Consider the following 26,441-nt stretch of genomic DNA (forward strand, 5'->3'; position numbering starts at 1 on the left):
CAGCGTCTGCCCAAGTTTATTTTGGAAAGCAAAGAAATCAAACAAAGACTCAGAAAATAAATATCTGCAGAGAGGAAGTCCGCTTAGGCGAGGAGGCTGAGAGGGTCAGCGGGAGGTGGGTGCGCGGAGGGCGCTCGGGGGCAGGGGGCACTGGATGCTGGACCGGCTCAGTCCCTCTCTGGTTACAGGCCCCGGGGACTGGCGCGCCTGGCACGGCGGGGGACACTGCGCTGAGTCTGCGGGAGCCCACACACGGTGTCCTGGCACTGGCAGCTCTCGATGTGGGTGTAGGTGTAGGTCTTCGAGCCGCCCTGAGGGCACTGCAGCACCACCTGCCGCTGGCTGGTGCGCTCCTCCTTACAGCAGGAGCAGCTGTGGTCCAGGCCCTGGGCCTCGGCCGAGTACCTGGGGGAGGGTGGGAGTGAGGAGCTGCTCCCTGGGCACCCCCCCCACTCAGGGCACACTCGGGGCCTCGGACTCACATGGCAAAGGTCCCACAGGACCCAGAGCAGTAATTCATTGTGATGTTGTTGGAGCAGCCGTCATAAGAAATTTCCTTGGTGACGGGGATGGTGGAGCAATAGATCCTGGTCTCATTGCGAGGGATGCCTGGCAAGAGGGGGCGGGAGCTCTGGGGTGGGGACTCCACACCTTCACACGGGGCCCACAGGTCCTTCCCCGGTGGCTTCTTCTCCCTCCCCCAGCGGGCCTGGCCTCGGCCATCCCCCAGGTGACACCCTCAAATTTAACATCTGGCTGAGAGTGGCACAGAGGGCACAGGATCCCCATGACACCATTCCCTGTGTCTCTTCCCCTTGAGGGCCCCAGATGGAGATCCCCTGCCCAGCCGCACCTGGTGCCCAGGAGCCAGCCTCCCACCAGCTTATACTCACATTTTTTGCAGCATCCATTGGGCATGAGTGTGATGGAGCCCTGGAAAGAAGGAGAATGAGCCTGGGAGCCCCTGGGTGCCCCCCAACCATGAACAACCCCCACCTGCCACGGAGTGGGAAGGGACAGGTCCCAGTCCTGGGGACCCCCACTCACCGGGATGCAGATGCTGGGGTCAAAGTCGGGGCAGGTGATGTTAGAGACAGAGGAGATGAGCTGGTTGTGTATTTTCACACAGCTGAAGAAGGTGCAGTTATTCTTGGGGTCAGAATGTATGTCCCCAGGCTGCAGGGCACAGGACAGTCTGGTGAGGCCCAGCAGGAGGCCCGGCCGGCAAGACACCGGAACCGCCTGGAAGGCTTCCCACCACCAGCTGAGGGCAGCTTCTCAGACAGGAGGTCCAGCCTGTGGGCCCAGAGCCCTGGGCAGGTGACGCAGAGACAGCCATCAGCCCCTAGTGCACAGACATGCCTACACCCAACCCCGGCACCTGCAGATGTTTATAGATGTGATTACGTTAAAGATCTAGAGATAAGACCATCCTGGATCACACAGGTGGCCCTAAATCCAACGACAAGAGTCCTAAATCCACACAGGCCCATAGAGGGGAGGGACCCAGGGAAGATGAGGCACAGAGTGGATGGGTGACACAAGCACAGCACCGCCTGGAGCCCCAGGAGCTGAGGAGGCAAGAGGATCCCCCAGAACCCTGTGACACCCGGATCTTGGACTCTGGCTCTGAGGGCTCCTGGTGTTTCCAGCCCTAGTCTGTTCTCACTTGTCATAACCACCCCAGGACACTTGAACAGCCGTGCCCAGAGCTGAGGAGAGCCAGCCAGGTGTTGCCCATGGCTCCCAGCCAGCTCCTCCCGTGTCAAGAGACAGGATGTCAGCAGGTGGGACGCCTCACCTACCTTTAGGATGATGTTCTTATCTGGCCTCTTGATGATGCAGTGGGTCTGCACACACTTCCCACAGCACTCCTTGGGAACCTCAACCAGCTCGAAGCCCTGCAGGACACGCACCACTTGGGTTGGCGGGAAGGAGAGGTGCCCTGGGGGCGGGTGGGGGGCAGCCCGTGCTCCCGGGGTGGGGTGTGGCTTACGGGGTTGCAGGAGTTGTTGCAGGGCACGTGGGAGCAGGAGATGATGTTGAGCTGCGAGGTGCTGTTTCTCTTGGTGGTACAGACACAGTCCTGGCACTTGGACGAGTAAACTGGGGAACCCGGCTGAGGACAGACAGTGAGTGAGGCAAGGCATCTCCCACGCCTCCCACCCACCCACAGGAGGGCTGGCCCCTGCCCCGGAGCCCCCAGGGCGGGCACCCACCACCCCCCGGCCCAGGGCTCACCTGGTACTCGGCATTCCCGTGGACGCACACCCCCTTGGGCACTGGAAGAGAGAGTGGGGACATGGGTCAGGCTGGCCCTGCGGCTGACGCCCAGCCACCGGACACCGTGGGCCCTCGGGCCCCACTTACCACAGGAGTAGGACGGGCAGCACTTCCCGGGTCTGGTCTCGCTCTTCACTTCGAATCCCAGTGGGCACTTGGGCGGCGTCTCCTGGCACAGGCTGGTGTTGCACTCTGGAGGGAGGGAGGAGACCCAGTAGGTCAGGCAGGGCCTGTGGGCGGCAGCCCCCCTGACGCCCAGGCCCCCAGGCCCGCTCTGACCCCGGGGCCCCCCAGTGCCAGCCCAGCCCCTGCCCCGGGGCGGCCTTACTGCAGGACGTGATGTTGCAGCACGGGTCCGCGGGGTTGACCTCCGTGAGCGGGTAGGTGCCGTCCTCCGTGCACTCGAGGGGCTCCTGGCGACACTCCTTGGGCTCGCAGACGATGCCGCGCCCGCCCTCCAGGCACACACAGTCCTTGCAGTCGAACTCGAAGTGCTCTCCAAACTGCAGGGAGGAGGTGGGTGGGCAGGGGGCGCAGGCGGAGGAGGCGCCGCCGTGGGCAGCACAGCGGGGGTCCCGTGGGAGACCTGTGCCCTCCCCGCCTCCCAGTCCTCAGGGCAGGCTCGCTCAGGCCACGTCGCTGGTCACACAGCCGTGACCGGCTCCCAGCATTCGCCTCCACGGCCTGGCCCGCGGCAACAGAGACACAGACAACACGGCAGCGGCCAAGGTGTCATCTTGGGTTTAGACAGAGCATCAGATGACTGATGGGTGGGTGGCATGAAGGGGGTGGATGGACGTTTGGATCAGTGGGTGGATGGACAGATAGACAGTTGAACAAACAAAGGGTGTGGGTGTGGGTGGGTAGGAGGAAGGAAAGAAAGAGGAAGGGGGAAGGAAGGGGACACCCCTGCTGGCTCAGCCTCCTGGGACTCAAACAACATGACTCAGGGTTTGAGACTCCTGGATTCTCGTGAGCATCCCACTGTAACCCCAAAATCTCCAGGTTCATGGGGGAACCCCACCCCAGCACCAAGGGACAGGGCCTACCTTTCTAGGCACATCGTCAGGTCCCACACAGCCTGGGAAGGGAGAGAAAAGCAGTCCTGTTAGCGGAGTCCTGGTGCCGCAGGACTGGGGTGGGTTTTGGGGGGGCCGTGTGGGCGGGCAGCGTACCACACAGCTCCACGCAGACATCGTATCCCGGGGCATAGCTCGTGGTGCCCTCCGGACAGAAGCAGCCTTCCACCAGGCTGGTGTTCGCCTCTGAGGGCCTGGGGGTGGGGATGGGGGCATGGTGAGAGGGGTGCACACACAGGCTGGGAGGCAGGCATGCTGGACCCCGAAGCCCAGGCAGCACCTGCCACCATGCACAGCCCGCAAGGCCAGCCCACCATCCCTGCGCACCTTCCAGCCACTTACCTAGACTCGCAGGTGGGCTCCTCTGCGGGACCACAGGCGCGGTACTCCCGGTGAGGCGGGCATGTCACCGCTGCAGGCAGGAGACACAAGTCAGAGGTGCCAGAATCAGGACAGAGGAGCCCACGGGCCCCCTGGCAAGGGACAGTGCTGCCCAGCATCTCCTGTCCCAGCCGCAGGTGACCGGCTGCCCGGTGCCGCCCACCTCAGTCCCACACAGGTGCCTGGCTGTGCCTGGCAAGGCTGGCAGTAGCCCCGGGCCCCCAGCCGCTCAGGCCGACCCTTCCTCCCACCCCCAGGCCCAGCCCGGCCCCCCCAACCCGGTGTGCTCCAGGCTGGGCACAGCGCCCCATGGAGCCGAGACCCCCTCTGGCCCTCAGGACCGCAGGTCTGGGTGAGGGGCAGGCACGCACAGCAAACCCCGTGGGTGTGGTTCCGCCAGTCGACACAGATGCCCGAGTGGGCGCACAGGGCCGCGTAGGCCTGCAGGCTGGCACACTCCAGGCCTGAGCCGGGCACGAAGCAGGTGTCGAACACGCAGGCGTCGTAGTAGTGCTGGGGGGGCACCAGGGCGTGGCACTGGGCAAACAAGCTGGAAGGGAGAGGGCGGGGGTCACTCTCTGGCCGGCCCTTCCCACCAGACCAGTACCTCCACCTGGCTGCCATCCAGGAGCCTGGCTCGGCCTACACCCCACCGAACAGGGGCCTGCAGGAGGACGGCGGCAGGAGAGCAACAGGGCCGCCTTGGACGAGGACAAGCTGCTGGGGGCCACATTCCTGGAGGTGGACGCTCTGCCCTAAGTGGCTGCCAGGTGCCAGAACCACCAGCACCACCCCCACCCCACCCCCCGCAAAATCCTGGCAGAGGGCCATCCAGCCTCAACTTGTACACCTGGGGACAAGGTACTCGCTCCCCACGGATGCCAGCCTTGGGAGTGCCTCCCTGCTCCCAGCCCTGAACGCCAGCTCTGTCCCCGTCAGTTGCCCTCCTTAAGGCCTTGGGCTCGGCTGGCCCTGCTGAGGCCACAAAGGGCACGGGGCTGTCTGACATCGAGATCCTCGGCCCTGGGCCCTCCGTGACTCCCCTGTGGCGCCCCAGCCCTGTGCTCATGCCCCTGCCTTGACTCCTATTTGCAGACAGGGGGGTGCGGCATGGAGGGGCATGCCCGTCCCTGAGACCCCGCAGCTCTCCAGGCTGGGGGCAAGGGCACCTGTCTTTGATGAGCTCGCAGAGAGAAGAAGCACAGTCCTTGTGGTGGGTGGTGCTGCTGCCCCCTGGTGGTGTGATGAGTGGGCGCTTGGTGGTGACACCGGTCTGGGGACAGTGTGGCTTGGACGGGTCGTTCACCACCCAGTGGTCAGCTGCGAACTCGCAGTTGGAAACCACCTCCCCACTGGGCAGCATGCAGTCGTCCGCGGTGTTGTTGGTACAGGTGCCTGTGTTGGGAGGAAGCCCGCTTCGTACCAGCACACGGCCCCCGGCCGGCCCTGGACCCTCCTCATCTCCAACCAGCTCCCCCGGTGACCCTCAGGCCTCCGATGGGCCTCTTTCCATGGGGCCCCAAGCGGGGCAGCAAGAGAAGTACCTCACACCCTCCTCAGGGGCACAGGCACAGCCCAGGGCTGTGGGGAACCTTCTGGGGGGTGGGGGGCGAGGGGCTCACCACACTGGCCCTTGGTATTGTTGCCAAAGTGCTGGTAGGGCAGCCTGATGGAGAAGGAAAGCCCGTTGTAGGAGATGACGGCGCCCAGCTCGGGGATGTCCACCACGTAGTTGATGCCTGACTGGTACACCTGCAGCCCGTACTTCCTGTAGGGCAGCGCCACGACCTGCCTGTTGACCTGCACCTGCGTCCAGAACAGCTGGGGTCAGGAGCGCCAGCAGGGCAGACACAGTGGCCGCTCCCCCGGGGCCCTCCTGGCCACCTCAGGAAATGGAGCATCATGGCTCTAACCAGGGTGAGTCTTCAGAGAGCACCTGAGTCACCCCACCCCTGCCTGTTTCCAGGCCTGTGCATCCGGGGTGGGGATAGGGGGAACCTCTGCCTGTCCCTCTGCCCCTGCTCTGGGCCAGACTTGTCCTGGCCAGTCCCTGGGGTAAGATAGCAAGGACCCTGCCCTCACAGGCCCCTGGAGACTCTGGGGCCTATGCTGAGGAGAGAGCCCCCCAGGCCGCACGAAGCAACACCACGCGACTGTGTGCACAGTCCCTGCACTCAGGAAGGGGGCTTCTGCCCCAGAGACCTGGGGCAAGGCGGATGGTGGGAGCAAGAGCAGGTGAGGTTAAGGGGTCCCTGACAGCCCCCAGAGGGGCCTGCTGAGCGAGGGTGTCCTCCACCTTGCCAGCGCACCTGGACCTTTATGGGCATCAGCTGCAATGTCTTGATCAACACCTCCTGAGACTCGTGGCGCACGATGAGCGTGCGTGGGCAGGACACCTGGTCGTTGACGTCGCAGTGGTAGTTATCGATGTACACTCCAAAGTTGTCCACCTTGGAGGTGATCTCCTCCACAAGCACGTAGGTGCAGTTGCCCTGGTAGCTGTAGTAGAGCCCATCGAAGGTGACGTAGTGTGGGTCCCCCCAGCCTGTGCAGTAGCCTGCGGAGGGAGCTTGGCTGAGCCACGCTGTGGGACAGGACAGGGGCAGGAGCAGGCAGGAGCCCAGGGACGGGCGGGGAGAGCAAGCAGGGATCAAAGGGGTGCCAAAAATTCTGGTCCCTGGGGCACGTGGGGCATCCGAGCCTGTGCTGTGGGATGGAGCCTCACTTTGGAGCTGGGAGGTCTGGGGCCCAAGTCCAGCTCCTCCAAACCTAGGAGCAGCCTTGCTCTGGTCCAGCCCCTCCCCTGCCTGGACCCTCTGCCTGAGGTGGGGAATGAGCAGAAGGCCCACAGCGGGCAGCCATCACGTCCACCTGGGTTCTGCGCCCCCAGACCCCGGCCCCACAGAAGGCATCAGGGGACTCACAGTCACATTCCCAGTGCCAGCAGCAGCCGTCGGGATCCAAAACTCTCACGGGCTGGAGGCCGTTGGTGCAGGTGGGCATGGGCGGGGGCTCACACTCCACCTCTACTAGCTCCACGGTGTTGTTGTACTTGCAGATGGCCATGGTGCAGTTACACAGCCACCACGTCTCATTCTCCTATGGCAGGAAGGGCGCGGGATCATCGGGGGCCAGCCTGGACCCCCTGGCCTGCAGAGAGGGTGGGCCTGAGGCCCCGTGCAGGAGGCAGCTGCCCTGCCAGCCTCGCTGAGGGGGACCTGGGACACCCTGTGCCCAAAAGGCTGCTGGAAGCCTCAGTGGTGATGCAGGGCATAGGAACGGGGGCATCTTGGATGACCAGCAGAAACGCAGCGCCTGGCATCAGACGCCTGGCTGGTGCTTATGCTCAGTGCCAAAGGGACAAAACATGGCCCACAGCACACTGACCTGTCTGGGAGGAATAAAGTCTGGGCACCCAGGAGGCTTGCTGGTGGTCGGTGTGCTTGATGTCACAGGTGTGGGTGTTTTGGGTGTTGAGGTCGGTGTCGACTTGGAAGGGGTGGGCGTTGGGGAGGGTGTGGACGGGCATGACCAGTTGAAGATCTCAAGGTGGCAGGACAACGAGCAGTTCACAAAATAGCAGGTGTCTCCGTGCGTGCCATTGTACACCACATCACCTGCAAGGGGAGAGAGACCAGGCTTCCACTGTCCAGACATGGCTGACCACCAGGGCCTGCAGGCAGGTCCCCATGAGGCCACCAACCCCCACTTCCCTGACTCATGGCCACAGCAAAGTGGGGCCAACCACAGGGACAGCCGCCCATACCCGGCATCCAGCTGCCCAAGCAAGCTCCTGGTTTAGACTTATGCCTGACCCCTGAGCACTGGTAAAAGCAGACCAAAGCCTCACCAGCCTCTGTCACCTGAGAGCCAGAAGTGAAAAGCTTGGGTACCTGGTATGTAGTATGTGTCATTCAAAACGCAGCAGTAGACCTGGGTAGAGGAGGTGAATTCCGTGCTTTCACTCATGTGGGGAGAGGAGATTGAGGTCTGTGTGGGGGTGGGCCCATGGGAGGTCGTGGTGCTGGTGGTCTGTGGCGTGGGCGGCGTGGGCGGTGTGGTCGAGGAGGGCCTGGGGGTGGTCGCACTGGTGGGGGTGGTCTTCGAGGAGGGGGGACCAGAGGTCTGCGTGCCTGTCAAAATGAAGTTTTCAGGTGGGAACTCGTGGCGTCTTCATTTTAGAGGCCACAGGGACCTGATGGCAAACGCAGTCAGAAAACTGGCTTAGGGCATGGCACGTGGCATGAAAAGGCTGACGTCCACCTTTCTGGCTCTCAGTCGCCACATAGATCACGCTGAGCAGGGCCCCTGGTCCACAGCATATGCAGGGGGTAGGTCCACAGGGATGAGGCTGAAGGGGTTGCCACAATACCGGTCTATCTGAGATATGCTGACCAGCTGCCCTCTGAACCCCCTCGGGGAGGTGTAGGCAGAAGTGGGAGACAGAGGGAGGGTCTCCCAGGGACCTGACTGGCAGCTTCCACTCCCTGCCCAGCCCTGGCCTGACATGATACAGTGGGTCCCCCTCAGTGGGCTGCTTTGCCTATGTTGCCCATCACACAGCCAAGGAGTGAAGGACAAGGACCTCAGGCAGCTGTGCCTGAAGAATGACATCTTGTGGGGGGAAGTGAGAACACTCAGCTCTGCTACCCACACATAGTGTGATGGTCAGCAGTTCCCTGAGCACTCAGTGGCCCACCCTGGCCTGCAAGGGAGGCATGCTGAGCCTGTCTGGAACCTCTCTGCTACTCTCTCTCACTAGACAGACTCATGTCTGAGAAGCTACAGGGCTCCCCTAGCAGAAAAACATGCTCTCCTAGGGTAAGGAAGAACCACAGCCCATCACTGGGAACCACACTAGTTCTGTGGTGTTCATATACCTGGAATGGGTGGGAGAAGGTGAGTTACCTCTTGTTGTAGTTGCCTTTGTTTCTGTTGGCGGGGAAGGCGATCCTGTGCTGGTTGTCTCCACGATTGTTGGGGTAGGGGTCAGATGTGTAGTTGATTCTGCAGAAAAAGGGAAAGTCAACTGAGAGTTTGGAGGAAAGGAGGGCTCAGGTGGGGCTTTTGGCATGGTGGTCTTACCTGTAGGTACAGTGCTGGTGGTAGTGGTGGTCGGAGTGGTGGTGGTGGTCGTGGTGGTGGTTGGGGTTGAGGGGCCAATAGGAGTGGTGGTCAGAGTCCCTGTGGGGGTGGTAGTTGGAGTGGCGGTGGGGGTGGTGGTTGGGGTGGTGGTCAGGGTGGTGGTGGGGGTGGTTGTTGGAGTGGCAGTGGGGGTGGTGGTTGGGGTGGTGGTGGTGGTTGAGATCGGGGTGCCCGTAGGGGTGGTAGTTGGAGTCACTGTGGGGGTGGTTGTTGGAGTGGGGGTAGGGGTGGAGGTTGGGGTGGTGGTTGGGGTGGTGGTGGTGGGGGGAGTGGGGGAGGTGGTCGATGGAGTGGTGGTGGGGGTGGGGGTGGGGGTGGTGGTTGATAGAGTGGTGGCCGGGGTGGTGGTGGTGGTGGTGGGGGTTGGGGTGGAGGTCGGGGTGGTGGTCGGGGTGGAGGGGGTGGTTGGGGTGGTGGTTGATGGAGTGGTGGTGGGGGTGGGGGTGGAGGTTGATGGAGTGGTGGGGGTGGAGGTCGGGGTGGTGGTCGGGGTGGTGGTGGTGGTGGTTGATGGAGTGGTGGTGGGGGTGGAGATCGGGGTGGTGGTGGTGGGGGTAGGGGTGGTGGTCGGGGTGGTCGTCGTGGTGGTTGATAGAGTGGTGGTGGGGGTGGAGGTCGGGGTGGTGGTTGGGGTGGTGGTGGTGGGAGTGGGGGTGGGGGTCGGGGTGGTGGTGGTGGTGGTGGTCAATGGAGTGCTGGTGGGGGTGGAGGTCGGGGTGGTGGTGGTGGGGGTGGGGGGGGTGGTCAGGGAGGTGATCGGGGTGGTAGTCGATGGAGTAGTGGTCAGAGTGGAGGTCGGGGTGGAGGTTGGGGTGGTGGTCGATGGAGTGGTGGTCAGGGTAGAGGTCGGGGTGGTGGTGGTGGTGGTTGATGGAGTGGTGGTGGGGGTGGGGGGGGTGGTCGGGGTGGTGGTGGTGGTGGTCAATGGAGTGGTGGTGGGGGTGGAGGTCGGGGTGGTGGGGGTGGAGGTCGGGGTGGAGGTCGGGGTGGTAGTCGATGGAGTGGTGGTCAGGGTGTAGGTCGGGGTGGTGGTCGATGGAGTGGTGGTCAGGGTGGAGGTCGGGGTGGTGGTCGATGGAGTGGTGGTCAGGGTGGAGGTCGGGGTGGTGGTCGATGGAGTGGTGGTCAGGGTGGAGGTCGGGGTGGTGGTCGATGGAGTGGTGGTCAGGGTGGAGGTCGGGGTGGTGGTCGATGGAGTGGTGGTCAGGGTGGAGGTCGGGGTGGTGGTCGATGGAGTGGTGGTGGGGGTGGAGGTCGGGGTGGTAGTCAATGGAGTGGTGGTCGGGGTGGAGGTCGGGGTGGTGGTCGATGGAGTGGTGGTCAGGGTGGAGGTCGGGGTGGTGGTCGATGGAGTGGTGGTCAGGGTGGAGGTCGGGGTGGTGGTTGATGGAGTGGTGGTCAGGGTGGAGGTCGGGGTGGTGGTCGATGGAGTGGTGGTCAGGGTGGAGGTCGGGGTGGTGGTCGATGGAGTGGTGGTCAGGGTGGAGGTCGGGGTGGTGGTCGATGGAGTGGTGGTGGGGGTGGAGGTCGGGGTGGTAGTCAATGGAGTGGTGGTCAGGGTGGAGGTTGGGGTGGTGGTTGATGGAGTGGTGGTCGGGGTGGAGGTCAGGGTGGTGGTTGGGGTGGTCGTGGGGGTCAATGGAGTAGTGGTCGATGGAGTGGTGGTCAAGGTAGTGGTTGATGGAGTGGTGGTGGGGGTGGAGGTCGGGGTGGTGGTTGGGGTGGTGGTGGTGGGAGTGGGGGTGGGGGTCGGGGTGGTGGTGGTGGTGGTCAATGGAGTGCTGGTGGGGGTGGAGGTCGGGGTGGTGGGGGTAGAGGTGGTGGTCGGGGTGGTCGTGGTGGTGGTCGATGGAGTGGTGGTGGGGGTGGAGGTCAGGGTGGTGGTCGGAGTGGTAGTCGATGGAGTGGTGGTCAGGGTGGAGGTCGGGGTGGAGGTTGGGGTGGTGGTCGATGGAGTGGTGGTGGGGGTAGAGGTCGGGGTGGTGGTCAGGGTGGTGGTGGTGGTCGATGGAGTGGTGGTGGGGGTGGAGGTCGGGGTGGTAGTCGATGGAGTGGTGGTCAGGGTGGAGGTTGGGGTGGTGGTCGATGGAGTGGTGGTCGGGGTGGTCGTGGTGGTCGATGGAGTAGTGGTCGATGGAGTGGTTGTGGTGGTGGTCAATGGAGTGGAGGTGGTGGTGGTGGTCGGTGGAGTGGAGGTGGTGGTGGTGGTCGGTGGAGTGGTGGTCGGGGTGGTGGTCGATGGAGTGGTGGTCAGGGTGGAGGTCGGGGTGGAGGTTGGGGTGGTGGTTGATGGAGTGGTGGTGGGGGTAGAGGTCGGGGTGGTGGTCAGGGTGGTGGTGGTGGTCGATGGAGTGGTGGTGGGGGTGGAGGTCGGGGTGGTGGTCGGGGTGGTAGTCGATGGAGTGGTGGTCAGGGTGGAGGTCGGGGTGGTAGTCGATGGAGTGGTGGTCAGGGTGGAGGTCGGGGTGGTAGTCGATGGAGTGGTGGTCAGGGTGGAGGTTGGGGTGGTGGTCGATGGAGTGGTGGTCGGGGTGGTCGTGGTGGTCGATGGAGTAGTGGTCGATGGAGTGGTTGTGGTGGTGGTCAATGGAGTGGAGGTGGTGGTGGTGGTCGGTGGAGTGGTGGTCGGGGTGGTGGTCGGTGGAGTGGTGGTCGGGGTGGTGGTCGGTGGAGTGGTGGTCGGGGTGGTGGTGGTGGTCGATGGAGTGGTTGTGGGGGTGGTGGTCGTTGGAGTGGTGGTCGGGGTGGTGGTCGGTGGAGTGGTGGTCGGGGTGGTGGTCGGGGTGGTGGTCGGAGGAGGCGTGGAGACACAGTAGTCCGGCAGGTAACAGCACTCCACGTTGATCTCGTAGTTGAGGCAGTACGGCTGTGGTATGAGCCCCCCTGGCTTCTGGTCCTCGTTCTTGCACACCAGCCCCACGGAGATGTCGCACTGCACGGTTTGCCCGAGGTCGCCCAAGGGGATGTCGGGCCAGAAGACGGCTCTGCAGGAGATGTTGACGGCCGAGCCCATCGTGCAGACGTTCTCAATAGATTCGAAGTCCCCACCCGGTTTGGTAAAGCTGGGCTTCCCGGAGTCCAGCCAGCCCGTCCAGTGGCAGTCAGGCACGCAGGGAGGGGTAGACCTTGTGCTGGTAGGCGTGGTGGTGGTGGTCGGGGTGGTGGTGATGGTTGAGGTCGGGGTGGTGGTGGGGGTCGGGGTGGCCGTGGTGGTGGTGGTCGGGGTGGTGGTGATGGTTGAGGTCGGGGTGGTGGTCGGGGTCGGGGTGGCCGTGGTGGTGGTGGTCGGGGTGGTGGTGATGGTTGAGGTCGGGGTGGTGGTCGGGGTCGGGGTGGCCGTGGTGGTGGTGGTGGGGGTCTGGGTGGCCGTGGTGGTGGTGGTCGGGGTGGTGGTGATGGTTGAAGTCGGGGTGGTGGTCGGGGTCGGGGTGGCCGTGGTGGTGGTGGTCGGGGTCGGGGTGGCCGTGGTGGTGGTGGTCGGGGTGGTGGTGATGGTTGAGGTCGGGGTGGTGGTCGGGGTTGGGGTGGCCGTGGTGGTAGTGGTGGGGGTCTGGGTGGCCGTGGTGGTGGTGGTCGGGGTGGTGGTGATGGTTGAGGTCGGGGTGGTGGTCGGGGTTGGGGTGGCCGTGGTGGTGGTGGTCGGGGTCGGAGTGGCCGTGGTGGTGGTGGTCGGGGTAGTGGTGATGGTTGAGGTCGGGGTGGTGGTCGGGGTCGGGGTGGCCGTGGTGGTGGTGGTCGGGGTCGGGGTGGCCGTGGTGGTGGTGGTCGGGGTCGGAGTGGCCGTGGTGGTGGTGGTCGGGGTGGTGGTGATGGTTGAGGTCGGGGTGGTGGTCGGGGTCGGGGTGGCCGTGGTGGTAGTGGTGGGGGTCGGGGTGGCCGTGGTGGTGGTGGTCGGGGTGGTGGTGATGGTTGAGGTCGGGGTGGTGGTCGGGGTCGTGGTGGCCGTGGTGGTGGTGGTCGGGGTCGGAGTGGCCGTGGTGGTGGTGGTCGGGGTAGTGGTGATGGTTGAGGTCGGGGTGGTGGTCGGGGTCGGGGTGGCCGTGGTGGTGGTGGTCGGGGTGGTGGTGATGGTTGAGGTCGGGGTGGTGGTTGGGGTCGGGGTGGCCGTGGTGGTGGTGGTCGGGGTCGGGGTGGCCGTGGTGGTGGTGGTCGGGGTGGTGGTGATGGTTGAGGTCAGGGTGGTGGTCGGGGTCGGGGTGGCCGTGGAGGTAGTGGTCGGAGCTCCTGTGGGGGTGGTTGTTGGAGTGGTGGTTGGGGTTGTGGTGGTGGTGGTTGATGGAGTGGTGGTGGGAGTCGGGGTGGGGGTGGAGGTCGGTGTGGTGGTCCGGGTGGTTGTTGGAGTGGAGGTGGCGGTGGAGGTTGGGGTGGTGGTCGGGGTGGTTGTGGTGGTTGATGGAGTGGTGGTCAGAGTGGTGGTGGTTGATGGAATGGTGGTGGTAGGGGGGGTGGGGGTGGTGGTGGTCGGGGTTGTGGTGGTGGTGGATGGAGTGGTAGTCGGGGTGGTGGTCGATGGAGTGGTGGTCGATGGAGTGGTTGTGGTGGTGGTCAATGGAGTGGAGGTCGGGGTGGTGGTCGGTGGAGTGGTGGTCGGGGTGGTGGTCGATGGAGTGGTGGTCGGGATGGTGGTGGTGGTCGATGGAGTGGTTGTGGGGGTGGTGGTCGGTGGAGTGGTGGTCGGGGTGGTGGTCGGTGGAGTGGTGGTCGGGGTGGTGGTCGGTGGAGTGGTGGTCGGGGTGGTGGTCGGTGGAGTGGTGGTCGGGGTGGTGGTGGTGGTCGATGGAGTGGTTGTGGGGGTGGTGGTCGTTGGAGTGGTGGTCGGGGTGGTGGTCGGTGGAGTGGTGGTCGGGGTGGTGGTCGGGGTGGTGGTCGGAGGAGGCGTGGAGACACAGTAGTCCGGCAGGTAACAGCACTCCACGTTGATCTCGTAGTTGAGGCAGTACGGCTGTGGTATGAGCCCCCCTGGCTTCTGGTCCTCGTTCTTGCACACCAGCCCCACGGAGATGTCGCACTGCACGGTTTGCCCGAGGTCGCCCAAGGGGATGTCGGGCCAGAAGACGGCTCTGCAGGAGATGTTGACGGCCGAGCCCATCGTGCAGACGTTCTCAATAGATTCGAAGTCCCCACCCGGTTTGGTAAAGCTGGGCTTCCCGGAGTCCAGCCAGCCCGTCCAGTGGCAGTCAGGCACGCAGGGAGGGGTAGACCTTGTGCTGGTAGGCGTGGTGGTGGTGGTCGGGGTGGTGGTGATGGTTGAGGTCGGGGTGGTGGTGGGGGTCGGGGTGGCCGTGGTGGTGGTGGTCGGGGTGGTGGTGATGGTTGAGGTCGGGGTGGTGGTCGGGGTCGGGGTGGCCGTGGTGGTGGTGGTGGGGGTCTGGGTGGCCGTGGTGGTGGTGGTCGGGGTGGTGGTGATGGTTGAAGTCGGGGTGGTGGTCGGGGTCGGGGTGGCCGTGGTGGTGGTGGTCGGGGTCGGGGTGGCCGTGGTGGTGGTGGTCGGGGTGGTGGTGATGGTTGAGGTCGGGGTGGTGGTCGGGGTTGGGGTGGCCGTGGTGGTAGTGGTGGGGGTCTGGGTGGCCGTGGTGGTGGTGGTCGGGGTGGTGGTGATGGTTGAGGTCGGGGTGGTGGTCGGGGTCGGGGTGGCCGTGGTGGTGGTGGTCGGGGTCGGGGTGGCCGTGGTGGTGGTGGTCGGGGTGGTGGTGATGGTTGAGGTCGGGGTGGTGGTCGGGGTCGTGGTGATGGGAGTGGTCGTGGGGGTCAGGGGTGTGGATGTGGGACACGGCAGGCAGCAATTGACACGGATCTCGTAGTCGTAACAGACGGCGAAGGGGCCGTTTCCAAACTGGTCTTCATTGTAGCAAATGAACCCCACGGACACATCGCACTGGGCCTTCTGGCCGGCCTGCTCCCAGCTGAGGTGGGGGTCCGTGGCCAGCCTGCACTCGATCTCCTCGGGGGCCCTACAGACGCTGTCGAAGGTCTCCCGGTCTCCAACATTCTGCTCAGTGGGATGGTTCTCGTTGATCCAGTCGGACCAGAAGCAGCACAGCCCTGGGGTAGCAATACCCGATGTTGGTCCCTACCCTGGGCGCAGCTCCAGGGAGCTCACCGGGCCTCCCAGAGGTCAGGGTCCCACGGCTGCCCTTCCTGAGAATGTCAGGATGGACGCCACGTCTGCCCTCCTCCTGCAGCTGAACGCTGCACCCCTCATGCCACACCTGGGTGATGGACCCTGGCCTCAGGGCCCCCAACCCCTTCCCCAGCTGCTGTCAAATCCTGCTGCTCCCAAAAAAAGTAAATCCAGGAAGAGTGACCCATTTCAGTGAGGAAGCCCGCGGGAAGGGGCCTGGTCTGGGCTCCCAAGCGACGGTGTCACCCAGAGCCAGCGAGTCCCTGGGGTCAAGGCCCGGAAAGCACCCTCTGGGCAGAAGGGAGCAGCACCACTGCCTGACCCCTCCCATGTCCCGGTCTCCCAGAAAGTTACTGGGAGCCCTTCCCGGCACCTCCCCTCCCAGCCGCGCACCCGTTCGACCCCCACAGGACCTACCCGGAACTTGCGAGGACGAGGGTGGAAATACAGAAGAACCGGGAAGGAAAGAAGCCTGGCGTTAGGTAGTTCAATCTTTTTTAAAAATCTTGTTAATTTTTACGACTTTCTTTCCAGTGGCTGTTACCCCCCGGGTGGCCTGTCCATTGGTGGCTGCCACCTCCGTGGCATGGACGGCATGGACACAGGGACACCTAGGGACCTTCTTCTGCTTTCTCAGGGACAACCTCAGGGGTGTTCTCCTGCTGGCTCAGGAATGTCCCCCCAGTCACCTTCACGCCAGTCTGGGCTTGGGGATGTGGTCGTGAGGCTGGCACCTCAACTCGAAAGGCCAGGGGCCCAGGGGACATCCCTTGAGCAGAGACGCCCGTCGTTTTGACCGCCCACCCACAAGCAGAGGTGAGAACCTGCTACACTCGCCCCCAGAAGGGCCACACCTGCTGGGCTCAGCGAAGCCAGGCACTCGGGGAAGTAAGGGGGGCATGGCCCTGGGGCCTTCCTTACCTGTGCTGGGTGTCGGGGTGGTGGTGGTGGTGGTGGTGGTGGTGGTGGTGACGGGGGTGGAGGTGACAGGGATCGTAGTGGAGGGCAGGGGGGTTGAGGTCACGCAGACGTTGAAGTGCCTCTCCACGGTCCCGTTGGGGCCACAGATCTCCCAATAGCAGAAGAAGCCATCCTGGGTGTAGTTGAGAATCTTCCCTGGGGGGCAGGAGGAAGGCCCATGTCCACACGGCAAGAATGAGACTCTCAAGAACCCCCCAGGTGTCCCCTAGCTCCAGCAAGCGCTAGGCCAAGCCCCTCACCCGACCTCCAGAAACCCAGGGGGTCCCCCATCAGGGCACAGGAGCCGGCTAGAAGAAGGGATGACCTGGGCTCCCCATCACAAGTCTGAGCCAGCTCTGAGCCGGGAAAGCCCCCAGGGGGCCACAGGGACAGGGAGGGCAGCCTGGGGGCTCTCCTTGGGGGAGGAGGCCCTGGCCGGCCACCTCGGGGTAACGCAGAGGGTGGCTTACCTTCATCCCACCAGCACACAACTTTCGAGGAGTTGGTACACACGCTGTGAAGCAAGTACAGAGCTGCAGACCCTGAGGCCAAAGCCAGGCCCCTCCCGGCTCCCAGCCCCCCACCCCGAGCGCCCCGCAGGATGTGGGGCAGGATGTGGGGCAGGAGCCCCAGCTCCTCGGCTCTTCCCATGCAGAGGGGGAGCTCGCATGCCTACGGCCTGGATCCTAGGGGTGCCCGTGGGCCCGTGTGCATGACGTGCTGGTGCAGGTGGGCATGTAGGTGTGCGTGCATGTGTGCATCCATGAACATGCAGTGTGCTGGTGCGCACGGCTTTTAGGTGTGCATGTGCATGCACCTGACCTCCCCCAGGCCCCCTGCAGCCTGAGCCCAAGTACCAAGAGTGGCAGTCCTTCTCGGCGGGAACAGATGCTCCAGGTGGGTAGTGTGTGTCCCCGACATAGCAGCCACATTTGTCTGCTGTGACGCATTTCTTCAGGTCCTCGTCATAGATGGGCCTGTCCTTGGGGCACCGGGGGTAGCAGCCTGGAGGGCACAGGGCAGGGGGCTTAGGCCACTGCAGAGGGCCGTTTGTCCACCAGACCCCACCCGTTGCCACAACCCCCAGCCACAAGGCCCTGCACACCGCCATTCAGCCCTAGAGACAGCCAGGTCCCACCCAGCCTCCTGGGGAGGTGAGGGAGGGCGCCCTGAGCCCCCGACCCTGTGTCCCCCCCATGGGCTAGGATGCTCCCTCCCCAGAGGTGGCTCAGTCTCTCATGCCCCCTAGTTCTCAGCCACAGTCCTTGTCACCCCGCCCTGTCCTCCCTAACCTCTTCCGACCTTCGGGTCTCTGTCAACCTGCTCCTTACTGCCTGTCTCCAGGCCAGGGGCTCGGCTCAGGGCACACGCTCTGTGGCCAGGTGAGCCCGACCCGTCCAGACCTCAGGCCCCCAGCCCCACGGGGCCGCTCTCAGGCCAGCCTGTGGGTGTCCGGGGCGCCATGGCCGCCCCCGAGGCCCCCACTCACCCTCCAGGTAGGACACGGAGATGTTGGAATGGATGCCATTGATGGTTCTACAGGTCTCGAAGCTCCGATTCCCGCACGGCTCGTAATGCCACTCACACTCGTCCGGGGGGTTGTAGTAGTCGCAGAATATGGCTGGGGGGAGGGGTCAGCTTCAGGGGGCGCCAAGGCCAGGGTCGGGGGAGACGCGCCAGCATGGCCCCTGAGGGGCGACACCTGGCCCGGGGCTCGGGACAACGTGCGCCCCGTCTCCTCCGTGGGCAGGGAGAGCCGCCCGCCCGCAGGGCAGCCCCAGCACCGAGACAGGTGGGCACTCACGGCACAGGTCTGGCGTCCTCCAGAACACACAGGCCCCCTCCTTTGTACACTCCTGGGCGTAGGAGGCCACAGCGGAGCAGAAGCACTCACAGTCCCCGCCGGAGTCACAGGAGCAGGAGTCATGGACGCAGGCCTCGTAGAAGGGCTTGGGGTCCACCTGGGGGAGAAGACTCTGCCTCAGGCCCACACCGCCACCCGGGGCCAGACCTGCCCTGGGGCCAAGGAACTCGGGACCCCCCGGACCAGGGCACCATCACCCAGCACCAGCCTCCCAGGGAAGCCTGGGGGGGACAGGGGTCCAGAGACCGGTGGCCTGCCCTCCACACCCCCCACCACTGCCTGGAGCCATGGGCCTCTGGGCCTCAGGGGCTTATGTGTCCTTTCTTCCTCTTTGGAAGGCACCGGAGGAGCAGCGAGCTGGGGGTCTCGGGGAAGGTGGGACCTCAGGCCCAAGGACAGAAGATGCAGTTGACACTGCCCGGTGGTGACCACGGTGTGACCCCAGCTTGACCCCCCCCCCGGCCCACACACCTTGCTGTGGCAGCTGCTGAAGACAGAGCTCTTGATGATGCTGCACTGCTTCTCAGCCCAGGCGAGGCGGTGAGGTCTCAGGACGCAGGGCTCCGGGGTGCTGCTCACGTCAGGACACGTGGGGGCCTCCTTCCAGCTGTTCCCGAAGTCCAGCTCGCTGTCCACCACCATGTGGTCCCTCGTGGTGAAGTCATTGCTGGAACGCTGGTCAAAGTTGCCGCACAGCCCGCACACCGTGCCCTGCAGAGACGGCGAGCCAGCGGCTTCGAGACGGGCTCATGGGAGGGAAGGCAGCCGGTCCCCTCATGCCCCTGGGGAGGCCAGGCAGGGGAGGGCCACCACGCACCTTGTAGGATGGGGACAGCTTGATGAAGATGGTCGTCTTCCTGTCCCAGATGATGATGACACCAATGCTCGCCTCCACCACTAGGTACTGGCCCACATCCCGCGTGGTGTAGGACACGGCGTGGCCTGTGTCGCGCTGGACCACCAGGCGCTGCTTGTTCTCGAGCTTCAGCTCCGTCCTCTGTGCCCGGGGAGAGGCCCCGTCACTGGTCGGGTCCGAGGGTCCCCGAGGGCTCCCGTGACCCCAGGGTCAGGCAGCACTCACCCCTATGAATATTTTGATGGCCTTGGAGCAGGTGACCCCCGTGGTGCCACAAGGAACGTTCTCAGTGATGATGCTGAAGGAGCCCAGGGAGGCATTGTGGCCGCAGTAGTCCTGGGGACCCACAGAGGATGTGGGCCAGGCTGGCTAGGCCACCTGGACCCCACCCTGGCACGAGGACCCTGAACCACACCCACGAGCCCCTCAGTCCCCGTGCGCTGCGGGAGGGTCACAGAACAGGAGCACCGAGGGAGGGCCAGCAGTACCCCTCGCTGGGCGCTGACCACGGGACCAGGGCCAGGCCTCACCTGAGCAGCCACATAGGAGCAGTGTCCGTCAAAATCATAGTACTTCCCGTCAAAGGTGATGTAGTGCCCACTCCCGTAGATGGAGCAGGAGCCGTAGCACACGGACTGCGTGCACGTCCAGCGCCCTCTCTGGCAGGTGCTGAGGAGAGTGGGAAGTGGGCCTGGAGGGGTCACAGGGGCCCAGCCCCCCCCACTGGACAGCCCCGCCGGCAGCTCACGAACCACACCTACACACACGCATCCGTGTGGACCTCGCCGCCCTCGTGTCCCCACCACATGTTCCCACCCGTGCCCAGAGTGGGGCCGATGGAGCCAGGCCACTTACCAGGTGTTGCAGTCCACCTTGATCTTGTCCCCTGGGGAGTACAGGTCATGGTTGTGCACGCACGGGCAGTCCTTCTCCACGACACAGCCACCACGGCCATCGTCCAGCAGCCCACTTGGGCAAATGCAGCCACTGACACACTCCGTCTGATACTGCAGGGGCCGGGAAGTGGGGCTCAGGGCTTCGATGCCAGGTCCAGGGGCCCAGCCGGCCCTACTCAGGGCCGCCCCGTCTCCTCACACTGTGGACGCCCCTCTGTCCCCCGCCCTCTGTCCTCCCTCGGGCTCTCTGCTGTGCCTAGAGACAGCAAGGGCTACCTCCCCCGTGCCCTTGGTGGGCTAGGCAGGGACCCACAGGGCCCCACCTCCTTCCCCAGGACAGGGAGGGCCGGTAAGGCCTGTGTGTGTGGAATCCCGCCTCCCCCGCCCCCATGGTGGCCCCTACACGCACGTGGCCGGCAGCCAGTGTCTGGCAGCTGACAGGTCGTGGGTTCTGGATGGCCACCGCTGTCAGGTTGTTGCAGTCAATGTGGATCTTTGGGGATGGACAGCCTGTAGGACAGAGGAGGCCATCCTGGCTTAGCTGGAGTGGGGACGCGGTGGGTACGGGGCAGGTGAGGGACAGGAAGCCGTGCGCTCAGCTGTTACTTACTCTGGCCAAGCAGCTTGACCTGCATGCAGTGCAGCCTCCCGTTCCGGCAAACACTGAGGGGGAGAGGTGGGAGCTGAGTAGGCTCATAGGGGCAGGGGGCGGAGGGGGGATGTGGGCCCCCCCAGATAGAGCACGCCCTCCCAGCCCTCCCACCAGCCCCAGGCCACCCACCATCGCTCCTCCTGCCTCAGCACCACTTCTCCGGCCTCGAGGTAGAGGCCATGGTAGTAGCAGGAGCACTTGGCCAGGGACACACAGCGGCCCTTCTCGTCCAGGAAAGTGTGGTCCGGGCAGCCGCAGCCGTCCACAGGCGCGAAGCCCTGCACACAGTGGGTGTCGGCCTCGGAGAGCGAGCGGCAGGTCTGCTGGCAGGTGGTCAGGTTGTACAAGAAGACCTGCGAGTTGGGGCAGGAGCCCACATCCTCATCTGTAGGGGGAAGGGAGGGGCCAGCGTGAGGGTCGGAGGGATGGGCCCCAGCTGTCCTCCCACAGGCCGTCCCTGAGCCCCCTGCTCCCAGGACAGACAGATGCTGGCCCAGCCACGGGCTGACAAGGGCAGGCTCCCCAAGGCCTAGAGGGCGCACGGCAGCAAAGAGCAGCAGAGGGCTGACCCCTCCCGCCACTGGGGCCCCCAGACACCCCAGAGGGGACGGCACTCACTGCACACTTGCTCCCGCCAGCCCCACAGCATGATGCCCTTGGTGGCACAGGCACGGGCGTAGGAGGACAGCGCGGCACACATGCAGCTCTCGCTGTTCTGGCAGTTACATGTGTCATATTTGCACCTCTGGAGGCAAAGTGAGGCAGGCAGTGAGGGAGGGAAGCGGGTGCACACCCACGTGCACCCACACGCAGACACACACGTGCGCTTGCACAAACATGCTCAGCAACCTCCAGCGGCAGCCTCGCCGGCAGGGGTCAGCTACAAGCAGTGCGGGTGCGGGGGCCACCCACCTTGTAATACTCTGAGGGGTCCACGGCTGCGTGGCACTTGCTGAAGGGGGTCTCTGTCTTCTTCAGTAGGGAGCACCAGTGCTCGGCATAGTTGGCTGCAGAGGGGCCAGGAACTCAGCGGGGCGGCCCCCCCTCTAGCAGCCCCCCAAGCCCAGCTGCCTGGCCACCCAGGCTGGAAAGACTGTGCCCCTGCCCCCCACACTGGCCCGGCCCCTCCCGCCCAGGGCAAGTCCCGCCCCTCATCAGGTGGGGCGCCCCCCCCCCCCCCGTTCCCCTCCCTCTACCTCCCCTGACCGGGTGGGCAGTTGTGTGCAGGCACAGCCCTGCCCCTGACGAGGGCCGCCACCCAGTGATTAGCGGGCGGGCCCGGGCCCTCTGCTGTGTCTCTTGGCGGACAGCCACCACGGGCCACCGTCAACCAGCCACGTGGCCGAGGGCAGCCGGTGGATGGGCTGGCCACCCGGCCGGCACCTGCCCCCACCCGCACGTTGCGGGCCCCCCGAGTCCAAGCCTCACCGCTCTCGATATTGAGGGAGCAGGGGTCGTCCAGCCAGTCTAGCTTGTCGTGGCAGTTCGACTGCGCCTTCCAGGAGTTGGCAAAACTGGCCCCTGTGGCCTCCACCAGCCCACCAGGCGTCTTAAAGTCATCCCCTTCCTGGCCATTGAAGTTCCCACAGAGCCCTGGGGGAGCCAGGACAAGGTTGGGAAGAGGCAGGGCAACAGGGGGACGGGGCGGGCCCCGAGCGGGGCCTCTGTGGGGACCCGCTGATGGCGCCACTCACCCTGCACGTGCCCCTGGGCAACCTGGTCCAGCGTCAGGAAGAGCTGCATGACGGGCAGCAGCTGCACCTGCAGCCTGAGGCCGAAGGCGGTGTTCACCATGAGGTGGTAGGAGGACGGTTGGAAGACGGAGAAGCTGGCTGCAAGGCAGGCGGCAGGGGGGTCCCACCTGGTTGGCAGGGGCTCCGGGGATGGAGGGGCTGCCCTCCCCCACCCGACTGGGTGCTCCAGGGGCAGGACTCACCTGTCACATGGGGCAGGTTCACCTCCAGCTCGTTCAGCAGCACGCTGCCATCGGACTTGAAAGCCAGCACCTGCAGGGGGAACAGAGCAGACAGCAGGGCTGAGCAGGGCCTCGGGGACCCTGGGGTGCTGGGCAGGGCGAGGGGGGGCACCCACGTTCTTCCTGTTGTCAGCCAGCAGCACCACCGTCTTCAGGCAGGTCTGCTTGTCCGTGGAGCCGCAGGGGGCCAGCTCGCCCAGCAGGGCATAGGAGTCGTTGTGGTCACCCTGTGGGGGACGGGGGGTGGTGGCAGTGACCGGCGTGGAGCCTAATGCAGGGCCGGGCTCTGCCCACACGCTGCCCCCCAGCTACCTTGATCAGCACGTAGTAACAGTCCCCGTGGAAGGTGTACTTCTTCCCGTCGAAGGTGGTGATGTGGGAGCCGCCTTCCAGGCTGCAGGTCCCCGGGCACGGCAGGTCTTTGCACACCCAGCGGCCGGCGGTGCAGACGCTGTGGGTGGTGGGGAGCAGCATCAGGCTCCACTGCCCCCAGGCCTGCCCCCCAGCCCGCTGACTCCCTGTGTCCCCCCAGCCCCAGGCCCTAGACCCACCACTCCTCGCATTCATTGGTGATCTGCTGGCCGGGCGAGTACAGGTGCCCGTGAAGCCTGCAGTGGCACTGGCTCACGGGGATGCAGCCGCTGCCTGTGATGTCGTCGTACACGGTGCCTGCACAGGACGGGCGTGACGTCACCCTCGGCTGCCTCAGAAGGCCCGGGAAGCCCCACACTGCGGCTCTTGCTGCAGGGGCCAAGGCCCCGGACGGGCGCTCGGAAGGCGGGGTGATCCCCTAGGTGGGGTCGCCAACCAGGCCTCCCTCTCCCCCCACAGATGCTCCGGTCCTTTGGGCAACATATGTGCCCCCGCATGTCATCCAGTCAGGGGTGGCCTCCAGGCCCCGCAAGCAGGGCAGCAGGACACTTGCTCACGGAGCGCTGACCGGGAAGGATCCCCCACACCAAGACCCCCCCAAGGTCGCCACTGTGTGTGTTGCAGGGGAGGGGTCTTCAGCACTCGCGTCTCCTCTACCTGGTGTCAGGGACGGGGCACCGCACCTCGCTCCCGGCACCGGCGCTACCCCCACCAGCCGCACACTGCCCCCCGCCCCAGAGCAGTGCCACCAGCCTCACCCTGCGGCCCCCCAGCACACACCTTCCGGGCAGAAGCAGCCATCCATGTGGTGCTCCTCACACAGGCTGCTGACCTCCAGGTGAGAGCAGGTGTCCATGCAGGGCGAGCCGCTCTCCAGGTAAACCATGTTCCCAGGGCAGCTCTTGGCTGGGAGGACAAAGGAAGGCCCCTGAGCCGGCAGAGTCGCCGAGGGGGGCCACACAGCGGGCAGGGGAGCCCCTGAGCACCCACCTCGCATGCTGAAGCCTGGGCCACTGCTGAGTCAGCACCCACACAGCCCCCCAGGCCAGGATGCCAGGCCACCCAGCCCCCTGGACGGTCCCCCCAACAGTCCCCCAACTCAGGGCCCCAAGGTGCCCGCCTCCCACCTGCCCTGGCGGCACTTACGGCACAGCTCAGCCGTCCTCCAGTTGCCGGGCTGCCCGCCCGCGTGGGAGCACTGGCGGGAGAACTCGGCGAGGGTGCTGCAGGCGCAGGAGGTGCCCACCGGGCACCGGCAGCGGTCCTGGGCACAGGCCTGCACGTACAGCTCCAGCGGCAGGAGGCCCAGGCAGTCTTTGAAGGCCGAGGCCGTCAGCAGCCTCTCGCACTCCGCGCGCTGCAGACACATGGGCGCCGGGTGAGGACCACACGCCCCCTCACCTCCCGGCCGCCCACGGCCCCCCAGCCCCCCAGCTCGCCCCGGGCCGACGACGCACATGCTCAGAGCAGGACTCCAGGGCCGGCTCCTCCTCGGGGTCATCGCACACCACACCGGGCTTGTTGATCTTCTGCATGGTCCCAAACTCGATGGCACTGAAGAGCACGCCTGGGGACACAGCCCGTCAGTGGTCACCCCGCCTGCCCCGCCCGCCCCTCGCCCACCTGCCAGGCCCCGGGGAGGCCCTCACCATCAGAGAGGAACTCCGAGTAGGTCTGCAGCCCATTGTAGTCCCCGCAGAGGCCACATGTGTGGTTCTGGAACCTACTGTCCAGCTCCAGCTGTTGGGGGAAGAGGAGGCAGGGATGGGCTGGCGGCCAGCAGGACAGGGCCACCACGGTGGGTCTCCCACGGCCAGGCTAGCCTCGGAACGTCCCAAGTGGGCTTCGGAGGTGATAGGAGGCACAGCATGTCTGGCAGGGTGGGGGGCGGCACCCCAGGCCCTGATGGTACCCTCTCCGGGTGGGCTGCAGTCCCTGCGGGACTCCTCATGACCAGGCTCGGGCCCCAGCCACCACACCCCCCTGGGATCCCCAGCCCGCAGGCTCATGGTGGGAGCTGCACCCACCATGAGTGAGTCTTCCCGGTTCCACATGAGGGTGAGTCCAGCACGGGAGTAGACCTTGGTATAGGCGTCGTTCTTCTCAATGAGCAGCCCAGAGCTGTAGTGTGGGGTGCTGACCCTGGGGAAGGGGCATCGGGCAGGGGTCACCCGCCGGCCCACACAGCCCCCACCACGGCAGGTCTCCCACCATCCTGCGGCGCAGAGGCCACTGAGGCTGTGCTTGGGCGGGAGGGATGGCCAGGACCACAGACAGGGTGGCCACCTCCTTGTCCAACCTCCCACCCATCCCCCTCCCCACACCTCTCCTCAGAGCAAGGCTGCCCAACCCCCGGCCCGGGCTGGCCGAGGGGCTCGCTCGCCCCAAGTCTGCGCTCCCTGGGCCTGGACCCACCCGTTGTGGACACTGGAGGTGACAAAGGACAGACACTGCAGGAGGCTGGGCAGGAATGCAGCTTAGAGCCCCATTGTTCCAGAGACAATGGGGGACAATCACCTGGGAGGGGCTCCCACTGCTGGCCCCCCACTTCTGTAACTGGAGCCTGGTAACAGGGAGGCCCCCTCCTCCTGGGAGGGCCCCTAGCGGTCTGGCCCATTCCTCCCACGGGGCGGCGCCCCTCTTGCCCCCCACTCACAAGGCCCCGTTCACCACAACCAGCTGCGGGGTGAGGTAGATGGTGTCGTCCTTGATGCTCAGCAGGATGTACTCAAGCTGGGGGTGCTTCCCATCTCTGCCCGCGCCCCGCTTCAGGTGAACCGCGAACTCCTTATAGGAGTCCCTGCAGTCGGACGCGAAGTTGTAGTCACACAGGCCCGGGAAGCGGAAGACGTCCCCATCGAAGGTCTTGTAGTGGAAGTCGCCCCAAGTGCTGCAGACGCTGTGGCCGTGGTTCCGGGTCCTGCCCTCTGGGAGAGCGGGAGACGCAGGGGTGAGCAGCCCGGGCCCCCCGGAGGCCTGTTCCGAGGCCCTACCTGGCAGCTGCCCGCAAGGGACCCTCCTTGGCCACCCCGCCCAGGGGGGTCTCAGCCCCCTGAAAGGACATCTCCAGCTGCCACACCCTCGCACCCCAGCCCGGCACGGAATGCAGCCATTTGCCGAATGGGCAGCGAGGGCCGTGGGGCTCCCCGGAACGCTGGGCTCCCTGTCCGCCTAGCCCAGTGCCCCCTGCCCTGTTGCTGTCTGGACCCAGGCAGCCTCCCCCTGCTCCCACCGCCCCTCATCCAACAGGACTGCATCCCTGCACCCCCAGACAGTGTCCCGTTGTGTCCAAACGTCAGGGGCCAGTTCCCCTCCAGGGGTTTTTCCACCCAACGCGCAAGGGGTGGAGGTGTCCCCATCTTGCATTCCCAGTCTTCTCTGTCTGGAGCGACCCTTTCATCCTGTGGCCAAACACCCTACTCTGCAGAAGGATCATCTTGGCCTTGGCCCCCCGCGGGTCCCTTACTCCCGGGCCCTCTCAGCTGCCCCTGCCTCCCACACACACCCCTGGACAGAGGCCCAGCTCAGGTGTTTCCAGCAGGAGATCGTCCTCAAAGGGATGGCACAAACCCAAGACCCCCTTCCCTCCTTCCTTCCCTCCACCCAAAGTCAGCAGGGGCTCAGGAGCAGGATGCCTGACCCAAGCAGCGCACCCCAAAGGAGGGGCAGCGGAGGGTCGCCAACTCCCAGGTAGGACACCTGCCCTGGGCCACCCCAGCCTTCCTGCCGCCCCTCACCTCTCTGGAGCTCTGCACCCCTGGCCGAGCTCAGGACCAGGCAGATGGCCACCAGGCGGGCTAGTGGCAGCCCCATGGTGGCTCGGGAGGGCGGCAGGGAGAGCACCTGGGGCAGGGGTC

The 26,441-nt window shown here is 65.3% G+C and overlaps 2 protein-coding genes across 2 annotated transcripts; both read right to left on the reverse strand.

The window, feature by feature from the left end:
- MUC2 (mucin 2, oligomeric mucus/gel-forming) lies at positions 1-26,441 on the reverse strand. The gene is made up of 50 exons (XM_072790473.1): positions 26,322-26,441; positions 25,241-25,511; positions 24,612-24,726; positions 24,234-24,324; positions 24,042-24,151; positions 23,731-23,941; positions 23,365-23,490; positions 22,764-22,881; positions 22,525-22,663; positions 22,329-22,439; positions 22,174-22,243; positions 21,932-22,069; positions 21,666-21,830; positions 21,150-21,244; positions 20,856-20,982; positions 20,367-20,622; positions 20,196-20,248; positions 19,995-20,095; positions 19,545-19,696; positions 19,220-19,358; positions 18,915-19,025; positions 18,651-18,830; positions 18,305-18,544; positions 17,774-17,930; positions 17,459-17,590; positions 16,827-16,974; positions 16,440-16,483; positions 15,931-16,125; positions 14,458-14,930; positions 13,788-14,256; positions 12,029-12,647; positions 7,637-7,767; positions 7,131-7,360; positions 6,668-6,842; positions 6,053-6,300; positions 5,366-5,549; positions 4,913-5,138; positions 4,115-4,293; positions 3,705-3,774; positions 3,459-3,556; positions 3,333-3,364; positions 2,612-2,786; positions 2,371-2,475; positions 2,242-2,282; positions 1,997-2,119; positions 1,806-1,901; positions 1,048-1,176; positions 894-933; positions 483-609; positions 1-405 (listed from the first exon to the last, which is right to left on the reverse strand). Exons 1-50 carry the CDS (start codon positions 26,395-26,397, stop codon positions 183-185), a joined length of 8,064 nt encoding a protein of 2,687 aa, XP_072646574.1. The 5' UTR covers positions 26,398-26,441; the 3' UTR covers positions 1-182.
- Positions 8,648-11,987, reverse strand: LOC140613562 (uncharacterized). The gene is made up of 3 exons (XM_072792012.1): positions 9,815-11,987; positions 8,829-8,927; positions 8,648-8,750 (listed from the first exon to the last, which is right to left on the reverse strand). The coding sequence occupies exons 1-3, from the start codon at positions 11,899-11,901 to the stop codon at positions 8,648-8,650; spliced, it is 2,289 nt and encodes a 762-aa protein (XP_072648113.1). The 5' UTR covers positions 11,902-11,987.

Source organism: Canis lupus, chromosome 21 (assembly GCF_048164855.1).
Source record: "Canis lupus baileyi chromosome 21, mCanLup2.hap1, whole genome shotgun sequence".
NCBI classification, from domain to species: Eukaryota; Metazoa; Chordata; class Mammalia; order Carnivora; family Canidae; genus Canis; species Canis lupus.